This window comes from Meriones unguiculatus, chromosome 3 (assembly GCF_030254825.1).
Source record: "Meriones unguiculatus strain TT.TT164.6M chromosome 3, Bangor_MerUng_6.1, whole genome shotgun sequence".
Taxonomy (NCBI): Eukaryota; Metazoa; Chordata; class Mammalia; order Rodentia; family Muridae; genus Meriones; species Meriones unguiculatus.
In genome coordinates, this window is record NC_083351.1 from 68,611,987 (window position 1) to 68,634,624 (window position 22,638).

Genomic DNA, 22,638 nt, shown 5'->3' on the forward strand with positions numbered 1-22,638 from the left:
ATTTTATATTAATCCTACCATTCCATGAGCATGGGAGCTCTTTCCACCTTCTGATATTTTCTTCAATTTATTTCTTCAGAGACTTGAAGTTCTTGTCTTGTCTAGGCCTTTCACTTGGTTTATTAGAGTTATACCAAGATATTTTATATTATTTGTGGCTGTTGTGAAGGGTGTTGTTTCTCTAATTTCTTTCTCAGACAGTTTATCACTTGTATACAGAGGGACTAATGATTTTTTAAAGTTAATTTTGTATCCAGCCACTTTGCTGAAGGTGTTTATCACCTGTAGGAGTTCTCTGGTAGAATTTTTGGGGCTACTTATATGTAATATCATATCATTGACAAATAGCGATACTTTGACTTCTTCCTTACCGATTTCTTTATCCTTTTGTTGTCTTATTGCTCTAGCTAGAACTTCAAGTACAATACTGAATATGTATGGAGAGAGTGGCAGCCTTGTCTTGTCCCTGATTTTAGTGGAATTGCTTTAAGTTTCTGTTTAATTTGATGTTGGCTATTGGCTTGCTATATATTGCCTTTATTGTTTAGGTATGTGCCTTGTATCCCTGATCTCTCTAAGACTTTTAACATGAATGGATGTTGGATTTTGTCAAAGGCTTTTTCATCATCTAAGGAGATGATCATGTGATTTTTTTTTCTCTCAGTTTATTTATATGGTGGATTACATTGGTGGATTTTTGTATGTTGAACCATCCTGCATCCCTGGGATGAAGCCTAATTGATCATGGTGAATGATGTTTTTGACATGTTCTTAGATTTGGTTTATGAGTATTTTATTAAGTATTTTTGCATCAATGTTCATAAGAGAAATTGGTCTGAAATTTTCTTTCTTTGTTGAGTCTTTTTGTGGTTCACGTATCAGGTTAACTGTCGTCTCATAGAATTAGTTTGGCAATGTTTCTTCTGTTTCTATTTTGTAGACTAGTTTGAAGAATATTGGCATTAGCTCTTCTTTGAATGTCCGGTAGAATTCTGCATTGAAATCATCTGGCTTTGGGCATTTTTTTTTTTTTTTTTGGATGGGAGACTTTTGATGACTGCTTCTTTGAAAATCTGATAGAACTCTGCCCTAAAACCATCTGGCCTAGGGATATATATATTTGGGTTGGAGACTTATAATAACTTCTTCTATTTCCTTGGGGGTTATAGTACTATTTAACTTGTTTACCTGATCTTGATTTAATTTTAGTAAGTGGTATCTATCAAGAAAATTGTCCATTTCATTTAGATTTTGTAGAGTACAGGATTTTGGAGGAGTAAGACCTATTGATTGTTTGGATTTTGTCAGTATCTGTTGTAATATCCCCCTTTTCATTTCCACTTTTGTTAATTTGGATATTCTCTCTCTCTCTGCCTTTTAGTTAGCTTGGCTAAGGGTTTGTATATACATCTTATTGATTTTTTTAAAGAACCAGCTCTTGGTTTTGTTTATTCTTTGTATTGTTCTCTTTGTTTCTAATTTATTAATTTCAGCCCTAATTTTGATTATTTCCTGCCACTTAATCCTCTTGGATGTGTTTGCTTCTTTTTGTTCTAGAGCTTTCAGGTGTGCTGTTAAGTTGCTAGTATGGGATCTCTTCAATTTCTTTATGAAGGCACTTAGTGCTATGAACTTTTCCCTTAGCACTGCTTTCTTTGTGTTTGGGTATGTTGTGCCTTCATTTCTATTGAATTCTAGAAGGTCTTCAATTTCTTTCTTTATCCCTTTCTTGACTCATTGGTCATGGAGTATAGAGTTGTTCAGTTTCCATGAGTTTATAGGTTTTCTGTTGTTTCTGTTGTTGTTGAAGTCTAGCTTTAATCTATAGTGGTCTGATATGATACATGGGGTTATTTCAATTTTTTTTGTATCTGTTAAGAATTGCTTTGTGTCCTTGTATATGGTCAGTTTTGGAGAATGTTCCCTGAGGTGCTGAGAAGAATGTATTTTCTTTTGTGCTGGGGTAAAATATTCTGTAAATATCTGTTTGATTCATTTGATTTGTTAACTGTCTGTTAATTTCATTATTTCTCTGATCAGTTTCTGTCTGGATCACCTGTTCTTTGGTGAGAGTGGGGTTGAAGTCTCCTACTATTAACATGCATGGTTTGATATGTGATTTAAGCTTTAGAAATGTTCCTTTTACAAATGTGGGTGCCCTTGCATTTGGGGCACAAATACTCAGAAATGACACATCATCTTGTTAAACTTTTCCTTTGATAAGAATGAAATGTCCTTTGTATTTCTTTTGATTAATTTTGGATGAAAGTCTACTTTGTTAGATATTTGAATGGCTACTCCAACTTGCTTCTTGGGCCCACTTGCTTGGAAATCTTTTTCCAACTCTTTACTCTGAGGTAATGTCTATCTTTATTGCTGGGGTGTTTTTCTTTTACGCAGCATGATGATGGAATTGTTTTCTTTTTTTTAATTTTATTATTATTTTTTTTATCAGTTACATTTTATTAACTCTGTATCCCAGCCGTGTCCCGATCCCTCATTCCCTCCCAGTCTCTCCCTCCCTCCCTCATCTCCACCGTGCCCCTTTCCAAGTCCACTGATAGGGGGGATCTCCTCCCCATTCATCTGATCCTGTTTTATCAGGTATCTTCAGGACTGGCTGCAAAGCCCTCCTCTGTGGCCTAACAGGACTGCTCCTCCCTTCGGGGGTGGGGAGACCAAAGAGCCAGATGGGATGTGCATTGAACGTATGACAGGAGTCTACTGAGCGCATCTGAAAGACTCTAACTAGCAGTGTTTTCAAAGCAAAGACTCATGACCAAACCTTTGGCAGAGTACAGGGAATCATAAGAAAGAAGGGGAGTTAGTCTGATGGGGAAAGGATAGGAGCTCCACAAGGACCAAATATATCTGGGCACAGGGTCTTTTCTGAGACTGACATTCAACCAAGGACCATGTATGGATTATAACCTAGAACCTCCACTCAGATGTAGCCTGTGGTAGCTCAGTAACCAATCGGTTTCCCAAAGTGAGGGGAACAAGGACTATTTCTAACAGGAACTCAATGACTGGAATGTGTTTTCGCATCCATTCTGTTAGCTTGTGTCTTTTTATTGGGGACTTGAGCCCATTGATGTAGAAAGATGTTAGTGACCAATGATTGTTAATTCCTTTTATTTTGATGTTGGTTGTGGTAGTGTGTGTGTGTTTCCATTCTTTTGGCTTTAGTGGTGTGAAATTGTTTATTTCCTGTGTTTTCTTGGGTGTAGTTAACCTCCTTTTGTTGTAGTTTTCCTTTTAGTATCTTCTGTAGGGCTGGATTTTTGGAGAGATTGTTTAAATTTGGTTTGTCATGGAATATTTTGTTTTCTCCATCTATGGTGATTGAGAGTTTTGCTGGGCATTGTAGTCTGGGCTGGCACCTGTGGTCTCTTAGAAACTGCAAGACATCTGCCCAGGCTTTTCTGGCTTTCAAAGTCTCTGTTGAAAAGTCTGGTGTAGTTCCAATAGGTTTGCTTTTACATGTTACTTGGCCTTTTTTTCTTGTGGCTTTGGATATTCTTTCTTCATTCTATACATTTCATGCTTTGATTATTATGTGGCAGGAGTATTTTTTTGTCCAACCTATTTGGTGTTCTGTAAGCTTCTTGTACATTTATAGGCATCTTGTTCTTTAGGTTAGAAAAATTTTCTTCTATGATTTTGTTGAAAATATTTTCTGGGCTTTTGAGCTGAGACTCTTTTCCTTCTTCTATTCCTATTTAGGTTTGGTCTTTTCATAGTGTCTCAAATTTCCTGGATGTTTTGTGTTAGAAACTTTTTAGATTTGATATTTTCTTTGACCAATGTATAATTTTTTTGTATCATATCTTCTATGCCTGAGATGTTTTCTTCTACCTCTTGTATTCTGTTGGTGATGCTTGTGTCTGTAGTTCCAGTTCTCTTCCCTAGGTTTTCCATCTCCAGGATTCACTCAGTTTGTGTTTTCTTTATTGCTTCTATTTCTATTTGCAGGTCTTGAACTGTTTGATTTATTTCTTTTACTTGTTTGATTGTATTTTCCTGTATTTCTTTAAGGGATTTATTCATTTCTTCTTTAAAGGCCTCTATTGTTTTCATGAGATTGGATTTAAGGTCATTTTCTTGTGCCTCAGCTATGTAAAGATATCCTGGCCTTGCTGTAATATTATAGTTAAGTACTGGTGGTGCCATATTGCCCTGGATCTTGTTGATTGTGTTCTTAGGCTGGCCTTTAGTCATCTGGTTGTCTCTGGTATAAGCAGGCCTCCTGTATTTCAGGCTGAGTTGTGGGCCAGAAAATTGAGCATCAGTAAATAGGTGCATTTTACCTGTGTTGGTAATGTTTTAGGGAGACCAGTGGGCAGGGGCAGTGGTGGGTCTTACCTGGTGATCACTGATTACCTGGACATCCCAGATTGCCATAAGCCTCTAGGAATGCAGGTAAGGTTGAGGCTCTGGAGATGGTGTATGCAGAGGACAGGGAGTATCTCACTGTTGCTGGGCTTGCTCAGGGGGACCCAGTAGGCAAAGGGATGGAGCATAGCAGCCTCACCTATCTGTCCCCAGTGACAGCAGGCCTCCAGGGATGCAGGCTGAGCTGTGGACCAGGAATGGGGTGCACAAGGGACAGTGTGGGATTCACCATTCTACTTATATTCTTAAGTATATGTCTGTTTTTTGTTTTTGGTTTACTTTTAGAAATATAAATGGTGCTATTTTGTTGTTTTCAATTTTTAGTTGCTTGTTGCTGGACCATAAAAATACATTTTTGTATTCACTTTAGGCCCTACAATATTACTAAGCTGAACTAGAATTTATAGCATTTTTTTTTTTAGTGGATTCTCTGTATACAATCAAGTCATCTGCACAAGAGTGTTACTGGTGACAGGACAGAAGCCTGACTTTAGGGGGTCCCAGAGGATGAGATTCAGCAACATGTAGCCTTAGAGTCAAGTGGTTCTACAGTGAGAAGGGAATGTCCTCTTCATGACTACACTGGGAAGGAAAGGCAAGGCCAGCTTCCCAAGCCCTGTCCTGGAGTCACTGCAAAGACTTACAGGATTCTGTAGAGAGACGACTGCCAGGAAACAAAATTATGCTTAGTGAAGACTCTGTGGCCATCCCTTCCACTCACTGTTCATTAGCTCAAATCTGATTCTATGAGGTCCCGTTGGTGTCTTTTGTCTGCAGTTGCCAGAGAGACCACTTCCATTCTCATTAGGAGAGGATCTGTCTACAAGCCTTACTGTTCTAGGAACCTGAGATACGCTGAGGAGAAATGACTCAGACAAAGATCATGCAAGAGGGGCAAGATGGAGTCAGCTGGGACAATGACTCTTACCAGGAGCCCTTGTTACAAAGGCAGTTTTAATGCATGGAATCATCTGAACACATGTATCTGTTTTTACTTCTATATCTCACCATGCAGTGTTAAGTAGAATTGGTAAGAGTGGCTATTGTTGTCAGTTCTTAAAATAAGACAAAGGCTCTTAGAGTGTTAGCACTGAGTGAGCTCAACAGTACACTGCTCAGAGGTGCTCTTCATGTTCAGAGAGCCATCTTTGTTTCCTAATTCTGAAATGGTTATGTACTGTTGTTCATGTCCCCCATCTGCCCGTGTTTCCTATGCTAGGCTCAGGGCTTAAATCGAAGCATCATAGTCTATCATATATTCCTGATGAAAGGCACATGAGCAAATGCCTTAGGTTCAGTCCCTGGCACCACCACCAGCACATATACACATGTGCGTGCACACACACATACCACATACACACAAACACCCCTACACACATCTACACACATATGCATACACACACACATACATTCACACTCATACACACAGACACACACAGACACACACACACACACACACACACACACACACACCATTTATTGAGCTCATGATTCCACTGGCACAAAAATCCAAACAACTTGCTACTAACAGCACCAGCATCTTGTGATGAAAATCCTTGTCTGCATCACAACATGGCAGAGAAGTGGAAGGGAAAAAAGCTACTATGGGCAGAAAGGGCGTTTGTGTGAGCAAGGAAGCAAGAAAGTGGGAGGCAACAGGCTTCCTTATAAACGACTGACTCCACGGGAATTAATTATCTTCTTGTGGGAACTAAACTAACTGCTGAGAGTCAGCACTAAGGTGTTTGTGAGGTAGAAACAGACTTAATTATCTTGATTTTAGCCCCATCCCTTAAAGGTTTCCCCACCACACCACCACCAAGTTATGGTATCAAGAGTCAAGCCATGCTCTAATGAAAGCACTAGGATGGAGTATTGAGTCTGCTGGCATGGGTTGAATGACACAAGTCCAAGGTTAAAGAATCTTACACACTCATAGGAACTATTTCTTCTAAATCTCATCAAATTTTCCAGTTAGAGGCTACTTAGTCCAGCTACAAATTCCCATGGTGCATAGAGGACTGATAATGGAATGAGCAGTGCCTTGATTGTGTCATTTTGCTGTACGTCACCAAACTGACAAATGAGAACAGGCATGAGATGGGCAGGTGAAGGTAGCTGCTAGAGTGGGAAGCAGCCCAAGAAGAGGGCAAAATAACAAAGGAAGTTCAAGGGTACCAGAGATACATTTTGTATCTTCATCAATGATGCTGGTGACACACACTAAGCCACTAAAATCCTGTTCTCTCACGTAAGTTATTTCCTTAGCTGGGATGGTTACAAACTTCTATGCTTTGAACTACTTTGGCTAGTGTGCCTGAGACCTGCTTCAGTTCAGTCTGTTCAGTTCAGAGTTTATCTCTTGGAGTCTGGACTTCTCCAGTAAGACTCTCCAGCACACTGCCTTGCAAGCCAGCATTCTTTGCAATTTTTTTTATAGAGGACTATAGGAACGTTCACACGCACACACACACACACACACACACATACACACAGCAGCAGCAGCAGCAGCAGCAGCAGCAGCAGCAGCAATAACAATGACTAAATATGTGCCTTCTATTAGAGCTCAGTGGATGCGGGAGTCCTCTGGATAAGGTTGAGGTTTCAGGACAGCCAAACCGAGCTCAGTGTATTACCTGGACTCTCCTTTCCCAGTGGGGGTTCTCCCTACCCTCTGCCTGATCTGGGTGACCCAAGGTCTTATAAGCAGCATCACATAGCCCTCAGGGAAGATTACAGGCCAGACCATTTTCTGATAAGAAATTTGGTTCAGTTAGGGATTCCTGGACATACACACCCTATGCTAACAAAATGCTTTGGTGTCTTGACTTTCCAAATGAACTTTGACTTTACCTGAAGATTTCCCCCTACCCATAGGATAATTAAGTACTGTGTTTTCCTTCTTGTGATAGGACTGTACTACTGCATGGAAAATGGGGCACTGTTCCACTACACACAAATCAAGTATCCCTGACCCCCTGACCCCAGTGAATCAAACACATTCACCCTCGAAATCCCTCCCACTGCCCAAGTTTTATAAATCCACGATTTTGCATAAATGTGCTGGGTTTGCATGCTGTGTGATACCATCCGCTGGCTGCCTGAGATTTGTCATTTCTCTTCGGGGAGAGAGGGCTACCCTTCCATGGGGATTTGCTGCCCAACTGCCAAGAACTTCTGGGCAGCCTGGGGCTTCACTGTCAGTCAGTCTACCACATGCTTCTGGCTGTAGTTCTGCCATTCACCAGTGTGTTAGCGTAAGGCAACCACTGAAGCCTGCTGACCTCCTCTAAAGCGCCCGCCAGTGCTGGGCCTGCTTCTCACCGGACCTGTCTTCCTGCCTGCTGGGCCTGGGCCTCACCAGGTCTGTGTCTTGTCTGCAAGCCGACCAGGCATGGGCTTTTGCGCCCACCTCTGCCTTGCTCAGCACAGCAGCTTAACCAAGAGCTGTAACACGTTGATATCACCATAGGCTTTGGAATGCCAGAGCTTCCATTGCCACCTGTGACCTCATGCTAAAAGAGCCAAACTGTAACACTCGGTGGAAAACTTTTTCATACCCTAGCCTAGTGACCGGGCCTCTCCCTAAAGGCTGCTCCTGAGAGAAAGGAAACCCCCATTCTCTGTCTGGAAGCTGAGTTCTTGGTCCCTGCTGACACTTGCGAATACAGGACAAGTGGAAGTCTGATATGTAGATGAGTGTGGTGAATTTGCAAAAGGATGTCTGGTACAGTATAAAGTAGTGTATGTATCATTAAAATTGAGAATAAAACAGGACATTGGGTCCAGTGAATTGACATGTCTTTATTCCCTCAGATGAGGGGATGAGATGATAGTCATTCCCAAGCCTTTCCAGCTCTTTTTGAACACTTACTGGCTGGCTGGTTCTACTCAGCTGTTCTGGTTCAAACTCCTCTCCAACCTGACTGATTCAAACTTGCTTCTCTTGGCTTCTGACTGAATTGCTCTTGCCTGGCCTCAAACTAATTTTGGCATTATGTTTTAATCTTCTGGTTCCTTCTCATTCTGGGGTTCATTTTTCTTCTCCTGTGTCTAGTTTTTTCTCATTACAACCTGTCTCTGTAAACATGTTCCAGAGTTTTTACTGAGAAGTAGGGAAGCAGGGATGGGGAAAAAGGGAGGGAGGGTGAGACAGGGGGAAGAGGTGGGATGGGGCTACGACTGGGATGTAAAATCAATAAATTAAAATGAAAAAAATCTCTGTAAAACACACTCTTTCTCCTGCACTGCTCTTAAGCAGCCTTTCTTTCCTGTTACTGTTCTTTGACAGTTGTGTGTATCCTATTACTGACTCATTCTGTCAAATCTTCCTCTGATGCATCACTTTGTCTGCCCTTCAATTACACATCATTTTCAAACATAGCTGCTTCCTTCTATAAACTAATCTTACCTTCATTGTTGGGATTTAGGGTGTGTACTGAGGGCATATTGTAATCCAGAGTGTGTCTCCATCCCAGCTAGGTCTCATAGACATAGAAGATCTTTGAATGTGAACTCTTGCCAGAGCAGCCATGTTACTAGATTAAAATTTCTTTACACTGAAGCAGTATGATAAAAATACTACTAGACTTCAGCACAGGAAACATAGATTTAATTTTCAGCTTTCCCTCTTAATGTACAACCCTGAGGGTGTCTGCTTAAAATTTCTGAGTCTCTGTTTCTTCATCAGTATAAACACAAAAGTCAGTTAAACAAATCAGTAGATGTCAAATCACCTAGTCTGTATCTGTAGCCGAATAAATACAAGTTCTCCTTTTAATTCCAAGCCAGATGTTTGTTAAAGTAGATTTTAAGAATCTGTTATTAATAGTACAATTAACATAATCATAATTCATTGGCAATCACTCACCAAGATTAAAAATATGCAGGGGGCTGCGGAGACGGCTCAGCGGTTAAGAGCACTGACTGCTCTTGCAGGGATCCAGGTTCAGATCCCAGCACCCCTCTGATAGCTCACAACCATCTGCCACTCTGACCTCTTACAGACATGCATACATATATTTGGCACACATACATATATGTGAAATGAAAATAAAACTATTTCAAAAATAATTATAGGAGGGGAGATAAAGTTTTTCAAGAAACAGAGTCACCATTATAGATATTTAATGTGTGTTTAGCAAGCATAATAAACATCTGTTCACGTGATAAGAATTCTAGTTCCTGCCTGAGAGACAGCGACCGGGGCCTTTGGAAGAACAGTTTATGGCTCAGACTAGAAGAAAGCTGACTCACCCATCCTTAGCCTATCAAAGGAATTTGGGTAAAGCACAAGAGTTTTTGGAAAGGAAAGGGCTGCTCTGAAGCAGTAATGAGAAAAGCCAAAGCACTTCACCCAGTTAGGGTTCTTGTCTAGTTTACTGGACATTTAATGAAGGCTTATGCTGGGTCAGATTCTCTTTTCTACTTCTCGGCTCTTCATTGCCTTTGCACAGATTGAACGTTTGATCTTGGCCTCGTTGTCCAAAATTGCTCACGTCAAAATTCCACGACGATTTGTACACATATAAAACCCTGCTGCTAATTGTGCGTGTAATTTCTGAGATTGAGTTGTGTGACTTAAAATTCTCTGACATTAATCCTAGAGCTCTCGACCTGTTCATTACCACAGTCTCTTATCTTGGACCTTAAGAGAAAAGCTTTAATCCTTTCAGCTTTTAGTCCTAGTCGGTCCCCTTTGTGAAGCAGCCAGATTGAGACGCTTGCCACGAGGTGGCGCTAAAGATCCAGTGGTAGTAGGTGACTCCAGACAGACTGCCCACGAATTTTCTTCTGTTAGCCACCACCAGTCTAGGATTTCATTTATCGTCAGGGATCTTGGGGAAAGTTTTAAGTTGAGTCTAATACAAACAGTCCTTCCAAAGTGCTTAGCACATAGCGAAAAGATCTTGAGCTTTGCACTCGCATTTACAAGATCAGTGACCCACACTGCTGCCCGCTTCTCCCTTTTAGCATGGAAATATGTGCCATCCATATAGACAAGAGTGTGGTAGGAGAGATCTAGGACTTTAATTATTATTATCTTTTAACTTCTTTCAGAAGGAGGCTCAGGTATCATAGAGTCGGGGTGTGCTCAGGCCCTGCACTTGGGGAACAGGCTTCTGGCAGCTGATCTGAAGGGGACATAAGAGAAAAATGATGATGCTTGTATTCATGGCCAGTCCACAGTCCACCCTCTACCAACACACACTGTCAATCTGCATCTGAAATCCACCCTGTGCCTGTACTTACGATCAGCACCAGCAATCGGCCCTCTTCTACTACACACTAGCTGCAGGAAATCTCGTTTATGAGCTCTCTGTCCATTCCTTCACCGGAAGCTTTTCCTGTGCCCCAGTGTTCTCTTTGATGCAGTTCTTGGGCATTTATTTTCATTTAATTCTTAATGAGCAAAGACTATCTTGAGGCAAGGTAGCCTTTGCTCATTTTTTCAAGTAAACTCTTTCGAGGACGCATTTCTATATTGGAATATCATGAACTAGACTAGGGCTAAGGCTCAGTCAGTAAAGTACTTGTCATGTGCTTCAGTTAGGGTTACTATTGCTGTGACAAAAGCAACTTGGGGCTCATCATCAAAGGAGGTCAGAATAGAAACTCAAGGAGGCAGGAACCTAGAATCAGGAGCTGATGCAGAGGCCATGGAAGGGTGCTGCTTACTGGCTTGCTCATCATGGCTTGCTCAGCCTGCTTTCCTACAGAACCCAGGATTACCACACCAGGGTTGTCACCACCTGCAATGGGCCAGAATCCTCCCCAAAACGGTCAATCAATAATTTAAAAAATGTTCCACAGGCTTGTCTATAACATGAGCTTGTGGAAGCATTTCCTCATTCAAGGTTCCCTCCTCTCAGATGACTGTATCTTGTACCAAATTGATATAAAACTAGCCAGCACATTATGCAACCATGAGGACCTGAGTTTGGGTCCCCAGCACCCATGTAAAAAAGTGAACATGGTGTTGTGCACCTGTAATTCTAGTGCTGGGGAGGGGGAGGCAGGAGGAAATCTGAAGCTTGATGGTCAGCTAGTTTTGCTGAGTCAGTGAGTTCCAGATTCAGTGGAAAATGCTGTCTCAGGAAGTAAGGGGGAAATCGATGGAAGAAGACATCCAGCATCCACCTCTGGCCTCCACAGGTGTACGGGCACCTTCACACATGCACACACGCACACACACAGGCATGTATGCATGCTCACACATGTTGAGAGGGCTATCAAGCTGTCAATGAAGACGTAAGGGGAACATTAAATGGGTATTGCTAAGTGAAGAAGACAATTTGAAAAGGCTGCATTTTGCCTGTTTTGCATGATTCTATTTGGCATTCTGAAAAAAGGAGGTTATAGAGCTCAGTGGTTACTGAGCGTCAGGTGAAGGAAGAGGAGACAAGTGGAACACAAGGGGTTTCTAGGGCAGTGACACTATCCTCTATGTCACAGACTTATTAAAACCCATGAAATGAGTGTACAACACAAAGAATGAGCCCTGTTGCAAAGTATAGGCTTTAGGTAACAAAAGCAAGCCAGCATTGGCTGGCAGTTACAACAAACTGGTGCAAGAAGTTGCCAGCACCCACTTATAAGTGTGTGTCTTTCTGCTTCTGGGATAAACGTACTGAAATCTATAGTCCTAAGGAAGCTAAACAACAAGGACGACTCTAAGGAAGATACTTAATCCTCACTCAGAAAAGCAAAAAGGATGGACATCGGAAAAGGGAGAAGACAGGGAACAGGACAGGAGCCTACCACAGAGGGCCTCTGAAAGGTTCTACCCAGTGGGGTATTAAAGAAGATGCTGAGATTCATAGCCAAACTTTGGGTATACTACAGGGACTTTTATGGAAAAAAGGGGGAGGGATAGAAGAACACGGGGGGACAGGAGCTCCACAAGGAGATTAACAGAGACAAAAAAATCTAGGCCCAGGGGGACCAGCAGAGACTCATGCTCTAACCAAGGACCGTGCATGGAGAGGACCCTTACCCCCTGCTCAGATGTAGCCCATAGGCAGCTCAGTGTCCAAATGGGTTCCCTAGTAAGAGGAGCAGGGGCTGTCTCTGGCATTAACTCAGTGGTAGGCTCTCTGATCACCTCCCCCCCCCGGGGGGGGGGCAGCCTTGCCAGGCCACAGAGGAAGACAATGCAGCCAGTCCTGATGAGACCTGATAGGCTAGAGTCAGATAGAAGGGGAGGAGTACCTCCCCTATCAGTGGACTTGGAGAGGGGCATGTGAGAAGTTGAAAGAGGGAGGGTGGGGTTTGGAGGAGATGATGGATGGGGCCACAGCCAGAATACAAAGTGAATGAATTGTAATAGATAATAAATAAATAAATAAATAATTTTTAAAAACTTTAAAAAAATTACCAGTAAGGGAACTAATAAGATTATAGATAAGTGTTCTTAGTTTATTTTTTGTTGTTGTTGTTGTTTTTCTGTCTTGTATTATGGCAAATCCAAAACTGATAAAAATAGACTATCTACCAAACAGTACTACCAACTGAGGTCCAAGTTGAGACAATTGGGGGACATTTCTCATTTAAACCACCACAATGTGAGAACAGCACATGTGAGAACAGCACATGGGGATGCAGACGTGGGAAGAAAAGGAGGCTTTGTAAGACGTTGATATGATATTTCTCTACAAACCAAGAAAGTTAGGAGGGGCCTGTTTGAAGTCCTGACACTCACTTTTAACCTGTAGAACTTTGAAAAAAAAAGCTCCTACTGTCTTTGCCCACACATCTGTGGTTTCTTAGGGCAACAGTGTGTGGACAAATACAGTTCTCACTTTACTACCCTCTCACCCTAGAGACCTTATTGATCCCCACACTCAAGAACCATTTACCAACAGTGAACACCAAACATTTACCAAATATTAAGGACCAACATGTAACTACCATGTGCAGTAAAGCCATGCTAGGCAAACAGGTTCAATTCAACCCACTTAGCAAAGAAAATATATCTTACTTTTTCCATATTCACTTTCCCATGTCCGTAAACCAGAATCTGCTTCCCCTTATTCTGGAGATGATGATGTTGGACAGCAGAATGTGTGGGGTCGGTGGTCACTAAACGAGGAGGAAAGCAAGCTAAGCTCTCGTGTTTGAGCCCGTGGAGACTGGCACAGAGCTCCAGGGATTCCTGTGGGTCTTTTCCAAACGTTTATGCTTTGGCCTTATGTGCTGACTTAGGGATTAACCCTGAGGTTGGGTGAATCTCTCAAATACTTCCAGGCCCCTGTGAGCTATGCTGTGTGTATGCTTACTTGGGCTTGGACTGTGAATGTCTCACATAGGGTAACTTCTCCTCAGACATCTCCTATGCTGTTCAAAACATAATCTCTGCAGACTAAAGAAATTGCTCGGTGGTGGTTAAGAGCACTGGCTGTTTTTCCAAAAACAAAAAACAAAACAAAATCTGAGCTCAATTCCCAGCACCCAGCAGCTCACAACCATCTGAAGTTCCAGTTCCAGGTATTTGATGTCCTTCCTGGCTTCAATGGGCACCTGGCACACACATGGTCCACAGACATAAATGCAGGCAAAACACCCATGCAAATAAAAATAAAAACTGGGGGAAAAAAGCAGTCTCTGGGGTTTCCTCTCTATTCAGCTTCTCCCCTATTGTCTAGTGTCACCATAACAACACAGACATTGTGATTGCCCTCTGGGGAGTTCACTGGAAATAGCCTCATTGTGATCCCTGCTCAGATCAGCTTCCACAGTGTCCATTTGCCACACAGCAGCAGGTGTGTCCTCGCTGTGCTGCATGGCACAATGAAAACATCTCCTCAGGGCCCATTAGAATCGTCTCCACAATCCTCGCTGGGCTTGCAAATGCAGCCCCTTCTCATCTCCTGGCCCTCTCTCCTGCTGGCTACTGAGTCACTCCCCCTCTGGCTTACTTCTAGCCAGTCCTCTCCCCAACCCCCACAGCTTTCATTCTTTCCGTGTAGACCAGTAGACCAGACTCTTTCCCACCCAGTTGCCTGCTGTAGGCAGGGAGTACCCCATGTACAAAGATGTTTCCACGGGTGACTCCTTCTTGGATGCCCCTACTCCCCAGTCTTCACCGATCTCTGCAACTTCTCTCTTAGCACCTTGTCCTTTAGGAGGAACACTGACTATGATTTGCATTATACATTCATGTATTAATTTCCCTTCCTTCCTTCCCTCTCTCCCTTCCTACCTCCATCCCTCCTTTCTTCCACTTTTGAAACATGGTTACACATATCTATACTCAAGAATGGCCTCCAGCTCCAACCCTCCTGTCTCATCTCCTGAGAGCTAGGATTATTGATGTTCACCGGCCTACCTGCTTTATGTGAAATGCTAGGGATGGAACCCAGGTTTTTTTGTTTTTATTTTTTCTTTTTTTCTTTCTTTTTTTTTTTTTTTTTTTTTTTTTGCATGCTAAACAAGTTCTTTCAGTTGAGCTACATCCATAGCCCTTATCAGTTTCTTCTTAAATGAATGACTGCCCAAAGATCCCTCCATTTTACCCAAGCAGTACATTCTTTGAGGATAGGATCATGGCCTATTCTTGCTCATCAGTGAGAATTTGGTACCGGCACGTTGTAGGCACTCTGAAAATTGAAATTCAACGATTGTGACAATTACTGTGAGGGATGAAATACATTTTGTCTGATAGCGTTAGCATGGATAGAGATGGGCTGAAATTGTTAGAGAGCTGGTCTGAGGAAGCTTTGCTGACATAGAGACCTGAAAGATTGGAACTGGTGGCTAGGCAGAAGGGTCAGTGCTATAGAGAAAACTCCCAGGTCTCAGAGGGAGGAGTACAAAATCCCTGAGGTGGAAAGGGACACACGTGTTCTGGGATCTGAAAGATATTGTTTAGAGAGCAAGAAGGAGATTTGGGAAGAGACTGGCTCAGGCAGGGCCTCAGGCTCTGCTAAGATGGTTGAGGTGATGAGAATGACATGAATCAGGTTTGTGAAACAAGACCGCTCTGGCTTTGGAGACTTGGTTAAATGGGGATTGAGTGGGATGCAGCAAGGTATGGCTAGATGAACAATGGCCAAACCCCATAGGAGGTAACCTGAGAAACTCAACAGGCTGATGGGAACAGAGACAAATGGGCAATTCCCAAAGATATTCAGAAAAGATTGGGTCTTGCCAATGTACTTTTACTGAGCATGGAAATCCATGTGGAAGATAGGGAAGAGAGTACACATGAAGGGAAGAGATGAGAGGAGGAGATACTAGGACTTGTTCTCCTTGTGATGACCCACACTGCCCATCCCCAAGTGATCGTAAACAGATACTCCCTCGGTGTTGGTGTCAAATACCGAGATCATTTTGCTTGATTTGATGTTCCACTTTTACTTACATGAGAGATAAGATGTGGTGATGTGTTCATGTCACAGTGAGTATACACGGGAAAAGAAGTGCACGGTTTAAATGTGAAATGTCTCCAGATGGTGGCATCATTTGGAGAAGTTGTGTTACCTTTTGTTTGGGGGTGGGAGATGTGCAGGCTGACTGGCAGAAATAGGCCACTGGGAGCTAATCTTGAAGGTTGTGCCAATGTTGAGTTCTGGCTTGTCTCTGCTGTCTGGTTGGAGCCATGTATACAGTCCACTGCCCCATGCCACCACCTCTACAGGTGGAGTGGATCTAGCACAGTGTGGTATGAAATTCCACCACCTCTACAGGTGGAGTGGATCCAGCACAGTGTGGTATGAAATTCCACCACCTCTACAGGTGGAGTGGATCCAGCACAGTGTGGTATGAAATTCCACCACCTCTACAGGTGGAGTGGATCCAGCACAGTGTGGTATGAAATTCCACCACCTCTACAGGTGGAGTGGATCCAGCACAGTGTGGTATGAAATTCCACCACCTCTACAGGTGGAGTGGATCCAGCACAGTGTGGTATGAAATTCCACCACCTCTACAGGTGGAGTGGATCTAGCACAGTGTGGTATGAAATTCCACCACCTCTACAGGTGGAGTGGATCCAGCACAGTGTGGTATGAAATTCCACCACCTCTACAGGTGGAGTGGATCTAGCACAGTGTGGTATGAAATTCCACCACCTCTACAGGTGGAGTGGATCTAGCACAGTGTGGTACCTTTCCCGTCGTGTGCAATGAAATTCCTTTTGAGACTGTGGCTCTAAATGAATTCTTCTTTCCTTAAAATACAGACTTCTGAAAGAAAATATTTAGGAACGGTGGGCAGATGAGAACCTGGGCTATCCAGCCTAATGCTGTCAGCCTGATGATCTCATGAGCCTCGTGTCACACAGGACTCCCATATGCATTCACCACTGGAGATAGCCGTATTTTCCTTTAATAGTTTTGGCTTTAAGCCCATCTTCATGCACTTTCAGATCTGACTTTTTTTTTTTTAACTACTTGACAGATTGCATTCTTGGTTGCCTTTTAATTATTGAATTGCTGTTCTTTCTCTACAGCCTCTGACTAGTAACCTTATTATAACAATTGTCCAAGACTCAAAACTGAACACTGCAAAATGAAAGTACAAAATAATGAAAATGTTTAAATTAAATAAAAGCCTCTTCGAACATGTAGTGGAGTGTGCTGGAATGGATTGTACTAGTCACCAACTGTAATGAATGATTTATTTTAGGAGTTATATCAGCTGAAGAACATTGTGTTTCCATCTTAACATCAACTACGCAGGGCTCATCACAGCCTCTGAATGAAATAGTCTCATGCAGAGATTATTAATCTATAAATAATGTCCTAATGGTCGGTTGGTGTTTCTGGCTACTGTGTTAAGATTTACTTCCAACTGGCTGTATTTCATGTCCTGTAAATGTTGTAACTCTGGGTATATATTATATGGTGTGCACGCGCGCGTGTGTGTGTTTGTGTTTTATATGGTGAGATTAAGGTAAATATACTATGATATGCAAGTGAGAATCTGTTTCTGTTTTCTGTATGATTTTTAAAGAACAATATGAAAAGAAAAAGCCCTCATACAATATTAAAGAAAATCCTAATTTTGTAACTTGAGAAGGCAGAGGGTTTTATGAATAGTTAATGAGAAAGTTACATTCTAAATCCTATACCTCCTTTGCTACAACAGCACAAAGAAATCACATGGTACTAGGAAAATGTTAGTTTTGCTTCCACAATATGTCTCATGCCAAGTGTGTGGGTTTTCTGCATAAAGCAATACTAACGCCGCTCCCCGGAGTCACTAAGACTTGACAAGTTAAGGGTTCAGTATTAGTAGAGAGCTCTAACTCAGATGCCAATCACAAGTCTTGGGGCCCAGGATACCCACTTCTGTCTGAGTTATCTACAAATCAGGGGTTCTCACACTCCTTCCTCGTGCTTAATAATTTGTTGCAATGCCTTACAGAATTCAGGGGGAACACTTGATCTTACTGGTTTATCTTAACAAATGTAAAGGGTATAGATCAGTGGTTCTTAACCTGTAGGTCATAACCCCTTTGGGGATGAATGGTCTTTTCACATGGGCCACCTAAGACCATCAAAAAACACAGGTATTTTCATTATGATTGATAATGCTAGCAAAATTACAGTTATGAAATAGCAACAAAATAATTTTATGGTTGTTGGTCATCACAACATGGAGAACCATATTAAAGGGTCGCAGCATTAGGAAAGTTGAGAACTGCTAGCATAGATTAATGGCCATAATAAAGGACACAAAGGTGAGGCCTGGAATGGCTTCAAGCCTGGGAACTTGTGTCTTTGTGGAGCTGAGTGTATCACCTCCTATCTCCCAACAAACATGTGCTCACTAACCAGATGTTGCCATGACTCTGTTTTCCAGGATCTTTTATGGGGACTTCATTTATACGGCAACGGTTAAGCCAATATCCAGTTCCTTTCCTTCCCAGAAGATAGGGGTTAAAGCTGCAAGCTCAAAGTGCTAAATGATGAAGATCTTAGTCACCTTAGTGGTGACTGGCATCCACCCTTAAGCTCAACAGGAGTTTCCTGATTCGAACAAAAGGTGCCCCTGCCATCCCAAATTCCAAGAAAGTACATCTAATGACCAAATATTAGCTCCTATTATGCATATACACACACGTAAACACACACATATATAAATACATACATCACCAGATCCTCCTTTCTTAAGCTTCATTTGGCAAGAGAGTTGAAGAGGCATTTTACAAAAGAATAGCTCCAAAGGGCCAAAATTCACAGGAGAAAGCATTCAGCTTCCCTGGTAACCAGAATAATGCATACTGCAACAGAAATGAGGTTTCAAGTGCTGTGACTATAATTAACAAGATCGGCGATTTCAAGTATCGCATGAGGCTATGCAGCCAGGAGAACATTCAAATAGCCCTAGTGAGTGGCGATGGTGTACCCACAATAGGAATGTGCTTTATTGGATTGGTGCTGTAGCTTGGGTGAGTGTCCCAACAGGTCCATGTGTTACAGGCTTCATTGTCAGTCCATGGCACCGTTGGGAACTACTGAAACCTTTCATGGGTAGTTTCATTACAACAAAAGGTTGATGTGTGCACCCTTAAAGAGGATATTGTGACCCTTCCTTTTGGGGGGTTAGTTGGGTAGAATATGTAGTTCAAGCTGGGCTTGAACTTGAAACCTTCCTTCCTTAGTCCTCCAAGTGCTAGAAGTGTGGGCATGTAAAACCATGCCTGCTCTCCTTTCTCATGCTCTGTCTTTGCTTTCTTTCTTTTTTTTTTTTTAATGGGCAGCTAGTCCTTCCTGCTTTTTTGCATCTTCTAGGATGTGTGTGCCACCAGAGGTCCAAAACAACAAGTGACCACAGACTGAGACCTTTGAAACCATAAGCCTAAATAAATTCATCTTCCAGTTAAGCTGGTTTTCTTGGGAATTTTGTCACAGTGGTAGAAAATTAACACAATCTAGACAAGATGAGTCTGTATGAACACAGTGATCCAACTTCTAAGAATTTAGTTGAATTAGCTATCTATTACTGCCACAACAGATTCCCACATAGTGACTCATAACAACAAAAATGTATTTTCTCAGAGTTACACAGTTCAGAAATGGCAACTAGTTCTCTGAAGTAAACTCAAAGTGTCATCAAGTTTGTGTTCTTTCTGGAAATTAAGAAAGAGTCCTTTTCTTTAACCATTTCCTTTGTAGAGTCTGTTCATAATCCTTGGCTGACAGTCTCCAAACCAGCAAAGGAGGGGAGTCCTCCTTTCATCACACTAACCTTCTCTTGCCTCCTACTCTCTTCTGATTAAGATTCTTCTTGACTACCCTGGGCCTGCCTGGTAAATTCAAGATAATCTTCCTATCTTAGTCGTAAAATTTACTTCTATCAATTGCCCGAATTCACCTTTGCCATGAGATGCAAAACATTCGCAGGTACCAAAGAACAGAATAGGTATCTTCAGAGGACCAAAGACTCCACCAACAGAAATGCAAGCACGTGAGGCTTTCCAACTACAAACCTTAGCTCCCATGACAGAACATGTGATTAAGTAGTCAGGCAGATGAGGATTGAACCTAAAGTTGACCAGTTGTCTCTTTGACCTACACGGTTCCTGCCTCCTTCTTCATTGGGACAGTAAACTCCATGGCTTAATCTCAGAGAGTGCTAAAACAAACAAGGCTTAATGGAGAAGTGAAAAACAAGTCATTTTAATGAGGTCCTCATCTCATTTCAACTATCCCCACGCAGAATAAGTCACACTTCTCTTGCGCTCCTGCACACCTGAAAGAGAGAGTAGGTAGAGGGGAATTGAAAATGGGAGACTTTCTAGGTCACTGCCTGGGTAAGTGAGACAGAAAAGGCAGTGTGCAAAGGGCATAGACTGCAGACGTCAGGGGAGGAGAGAGAAGCAGTGGCCAAAATCTTCAGGATCCTTCTCCCAGAATTCTCTAGACTAGGGATGGGCCAGAAAAGAGCATATTCTTTAACATGTGAAGTCCATCTTTGAGGCAGAGCTGAAGAAGTGCTCTGTAGTCAGCAGAGGGAAGCTATGGGTTGTTGCCATCGAGCCCAGCAGAGATTTAGCACATTGATTTTTTCCCTTTATTTTTTTTCTGGGCACTGCGGTTTGTGATTGAGTGGGGAAGTTGGAGAAGACAGCCAAGGCTTTTAAAGGTGCCAATACTCTGGCAGGAAATAAGGAATAGTGGTTGCTAAAAGAGCCTAGATGCTCCCTTCTACCCTCCATGCCTCATTTTTCTTTTCCTATTTTCACTATCTTGGATGACCCTGCCTGTCAGAAAGGCAGTCAACAGAGAGGAAGAGCAGAGCTGGGGGGAAGGACTCAGCACAGAAGCTGGGGGGCTGCATCCTGAATGTGGCTGACGGTCCACCTTGAGCATGTGGCCACCAGCTTTTGGCATCGTGCCTGTCTGTTTTCTTTAAATCTTGTGTCCTTAGTGTATTATGGAATGCACACTGTGCAAATGGTACCAGGCATTCAGTTGTGACAAACAGACAAGGCCTACACTTAAGGAGTTACACTCCATGAAGGTGATCATGGTAGATAAATGGCAGAGCAAAACAAACAGGTGACTCCAGACAGTGTCAAGTGCCACACAGGAAAACAAGAGCACAAGGTGACAGGCTACCCATTTTAGACGGTGGTCAGGCAGAGAGACATTTAAGATATGATTTGAAGGATGCTATAAATGGAGGTGAGAGCTGGATCACCACCCACAGAGAGGAAGTGCCAAGAAAAACAAGAGATATGAGGAAAAGTGGTAGGGCCAGCCCCTTAAACCTCACAGCACAGGGTTCATCACTGTTGCCACAGTTTGTTGTTGTTTTATTCATGGGCATCAGCCTGCAAGCTTGCACCTATCAAATTCTATCTGAACGCATCCTCTTCTTGGACCAGGAATACCCACATGTGTGTGAGCGTGCGCGCACACACACACACACACACACACACACACACACATTAAGCTACTTGATAACGTGAGTATTTGTATTTGTAAAGAGTAGAACTATACAAGGTAAAAGAATTTGTGTACTATATATTATGATTAAGATTTAAAGTACATCTTATGAACTGGTGACATGGTCCAGCAGTTAAAAGTGCTTGCCACCATGCTTAATGATCTGAGTTTAATCCCCAGGACCCACGCATTAGAAAGAGAGAGCCAACATCTGCAAGTTGTCCTGTAACCACATATGCAATGGGAAATACATGCCTACATGCACACACACACACACACACACACACACACACACATTTGTGCACATACATGTAAGTAAATAAATTGCAACTTAAAAGTTTTTCAAAATACTTCTTACAACACAAAAGTTCAGAAACACAGATAACTTTGAAATGGTCTCCCTCCTTTTCATTGGGAAAAGCCACAGACTCTGTTATAGGAAATAGGACATTGAGTTTTTCCTGGACTTTCCTCATATAGTGGTAACACTTCCATCTGGTATAGTTTGTGTAATCATCACTGAAGGTCATTAAAGTCACACTGTATGTTTTTGGACTTTGGTAACAAATATGCTTTCCTTTTACTCCTCCCCAGTCTCTGTCTCTGTGTCCATTCACTCAAGAAATATTGAGTAACATCTAATGTGTGCCAGGAACAAGTCCTGGTAAGAAAGCCCCAGTGTGTAAGACAGAACGCAACACACTGAGCTCCTATCATCCTACTTCCTGTCCCTGGGGAGAGAGGGTCAACAAGTAAATAACCAATATGCAAAGGCTCTGTGAGGGCAGAGGGTGACACTTCATACATCAGAGGGGACAGTACGTGGACAGAGACTGGAAGGGCTGCATAGGAAGTGAATACAGGTTCAGGAAATACAAACCTTAAGGAAGATACAAAGACCTTGATGTGTCTTCTAGGACCTGGAAGTTGAATGTCTGGAGTCACTGAGACAGCTTCTGGTGCAAGCAGTTTATTCTGGTGATGATCGCAGGGGATGCTATGATAGAGTGGGGATGCTGGAGTGTGAAGAAAGAAAAATTAATAGATGGGGTATGAATGAGTGGGTTGCGTATTAGTTAGAGTTTCTATTGCTGTGAAGAGACACCATGACCATGGCAAAGCTTATAAATGAAAGCATTTTTTTTTAATTGAGGCGGGGTTGCAATTCAGAGGTTTGGTCCATTATCATCATGCCAGGAAGAATGGCAGCACACCAACAGACATGGTGCTAGAGAAGTAGATTAGAGCTCTACATCCATATCCTCAGGCTGTAGGAAGAGAAAGAGACGCTGGGTCTTGATTAAGCTTCTGAAACCTCAAAGCCCACCCCCAGTGACACACTTCC

At 42.4% G+C, this 22,638-nt stretch overlaps 1 protein-coding gene across 1 annotated transcript in view; it reads right to left on the reverse strand.

The window, feature by feature from the left end:
• Positions 1-9,537: 9,537 nt before the first annotated feature.
• The window catches only part of Tmem178b (transmembrane protein 178B), a 435,263-nt gene continuing 422,162 nt past the window's right edge, over positions 9,538-22,638 (reverse strand). Inside the window, exons 6-7 of the mRNA XM_060380134.1 lie at positions 22,174-22,309; positions 9,538-10,529 (exon numbers count right to left, since the gene is read on the reverse strand). Of these exons, the coding sequence (XP_060236117.1) occupies positions 10,490-10,529; positions 22,174-22,309 (176 nt within the window). The 3' untranslated portion in view covers positions 9,538-10,489. The remainder of the gene's footprint in view (positions 10,530-22,173; positions 22,310-22,638) is intronic.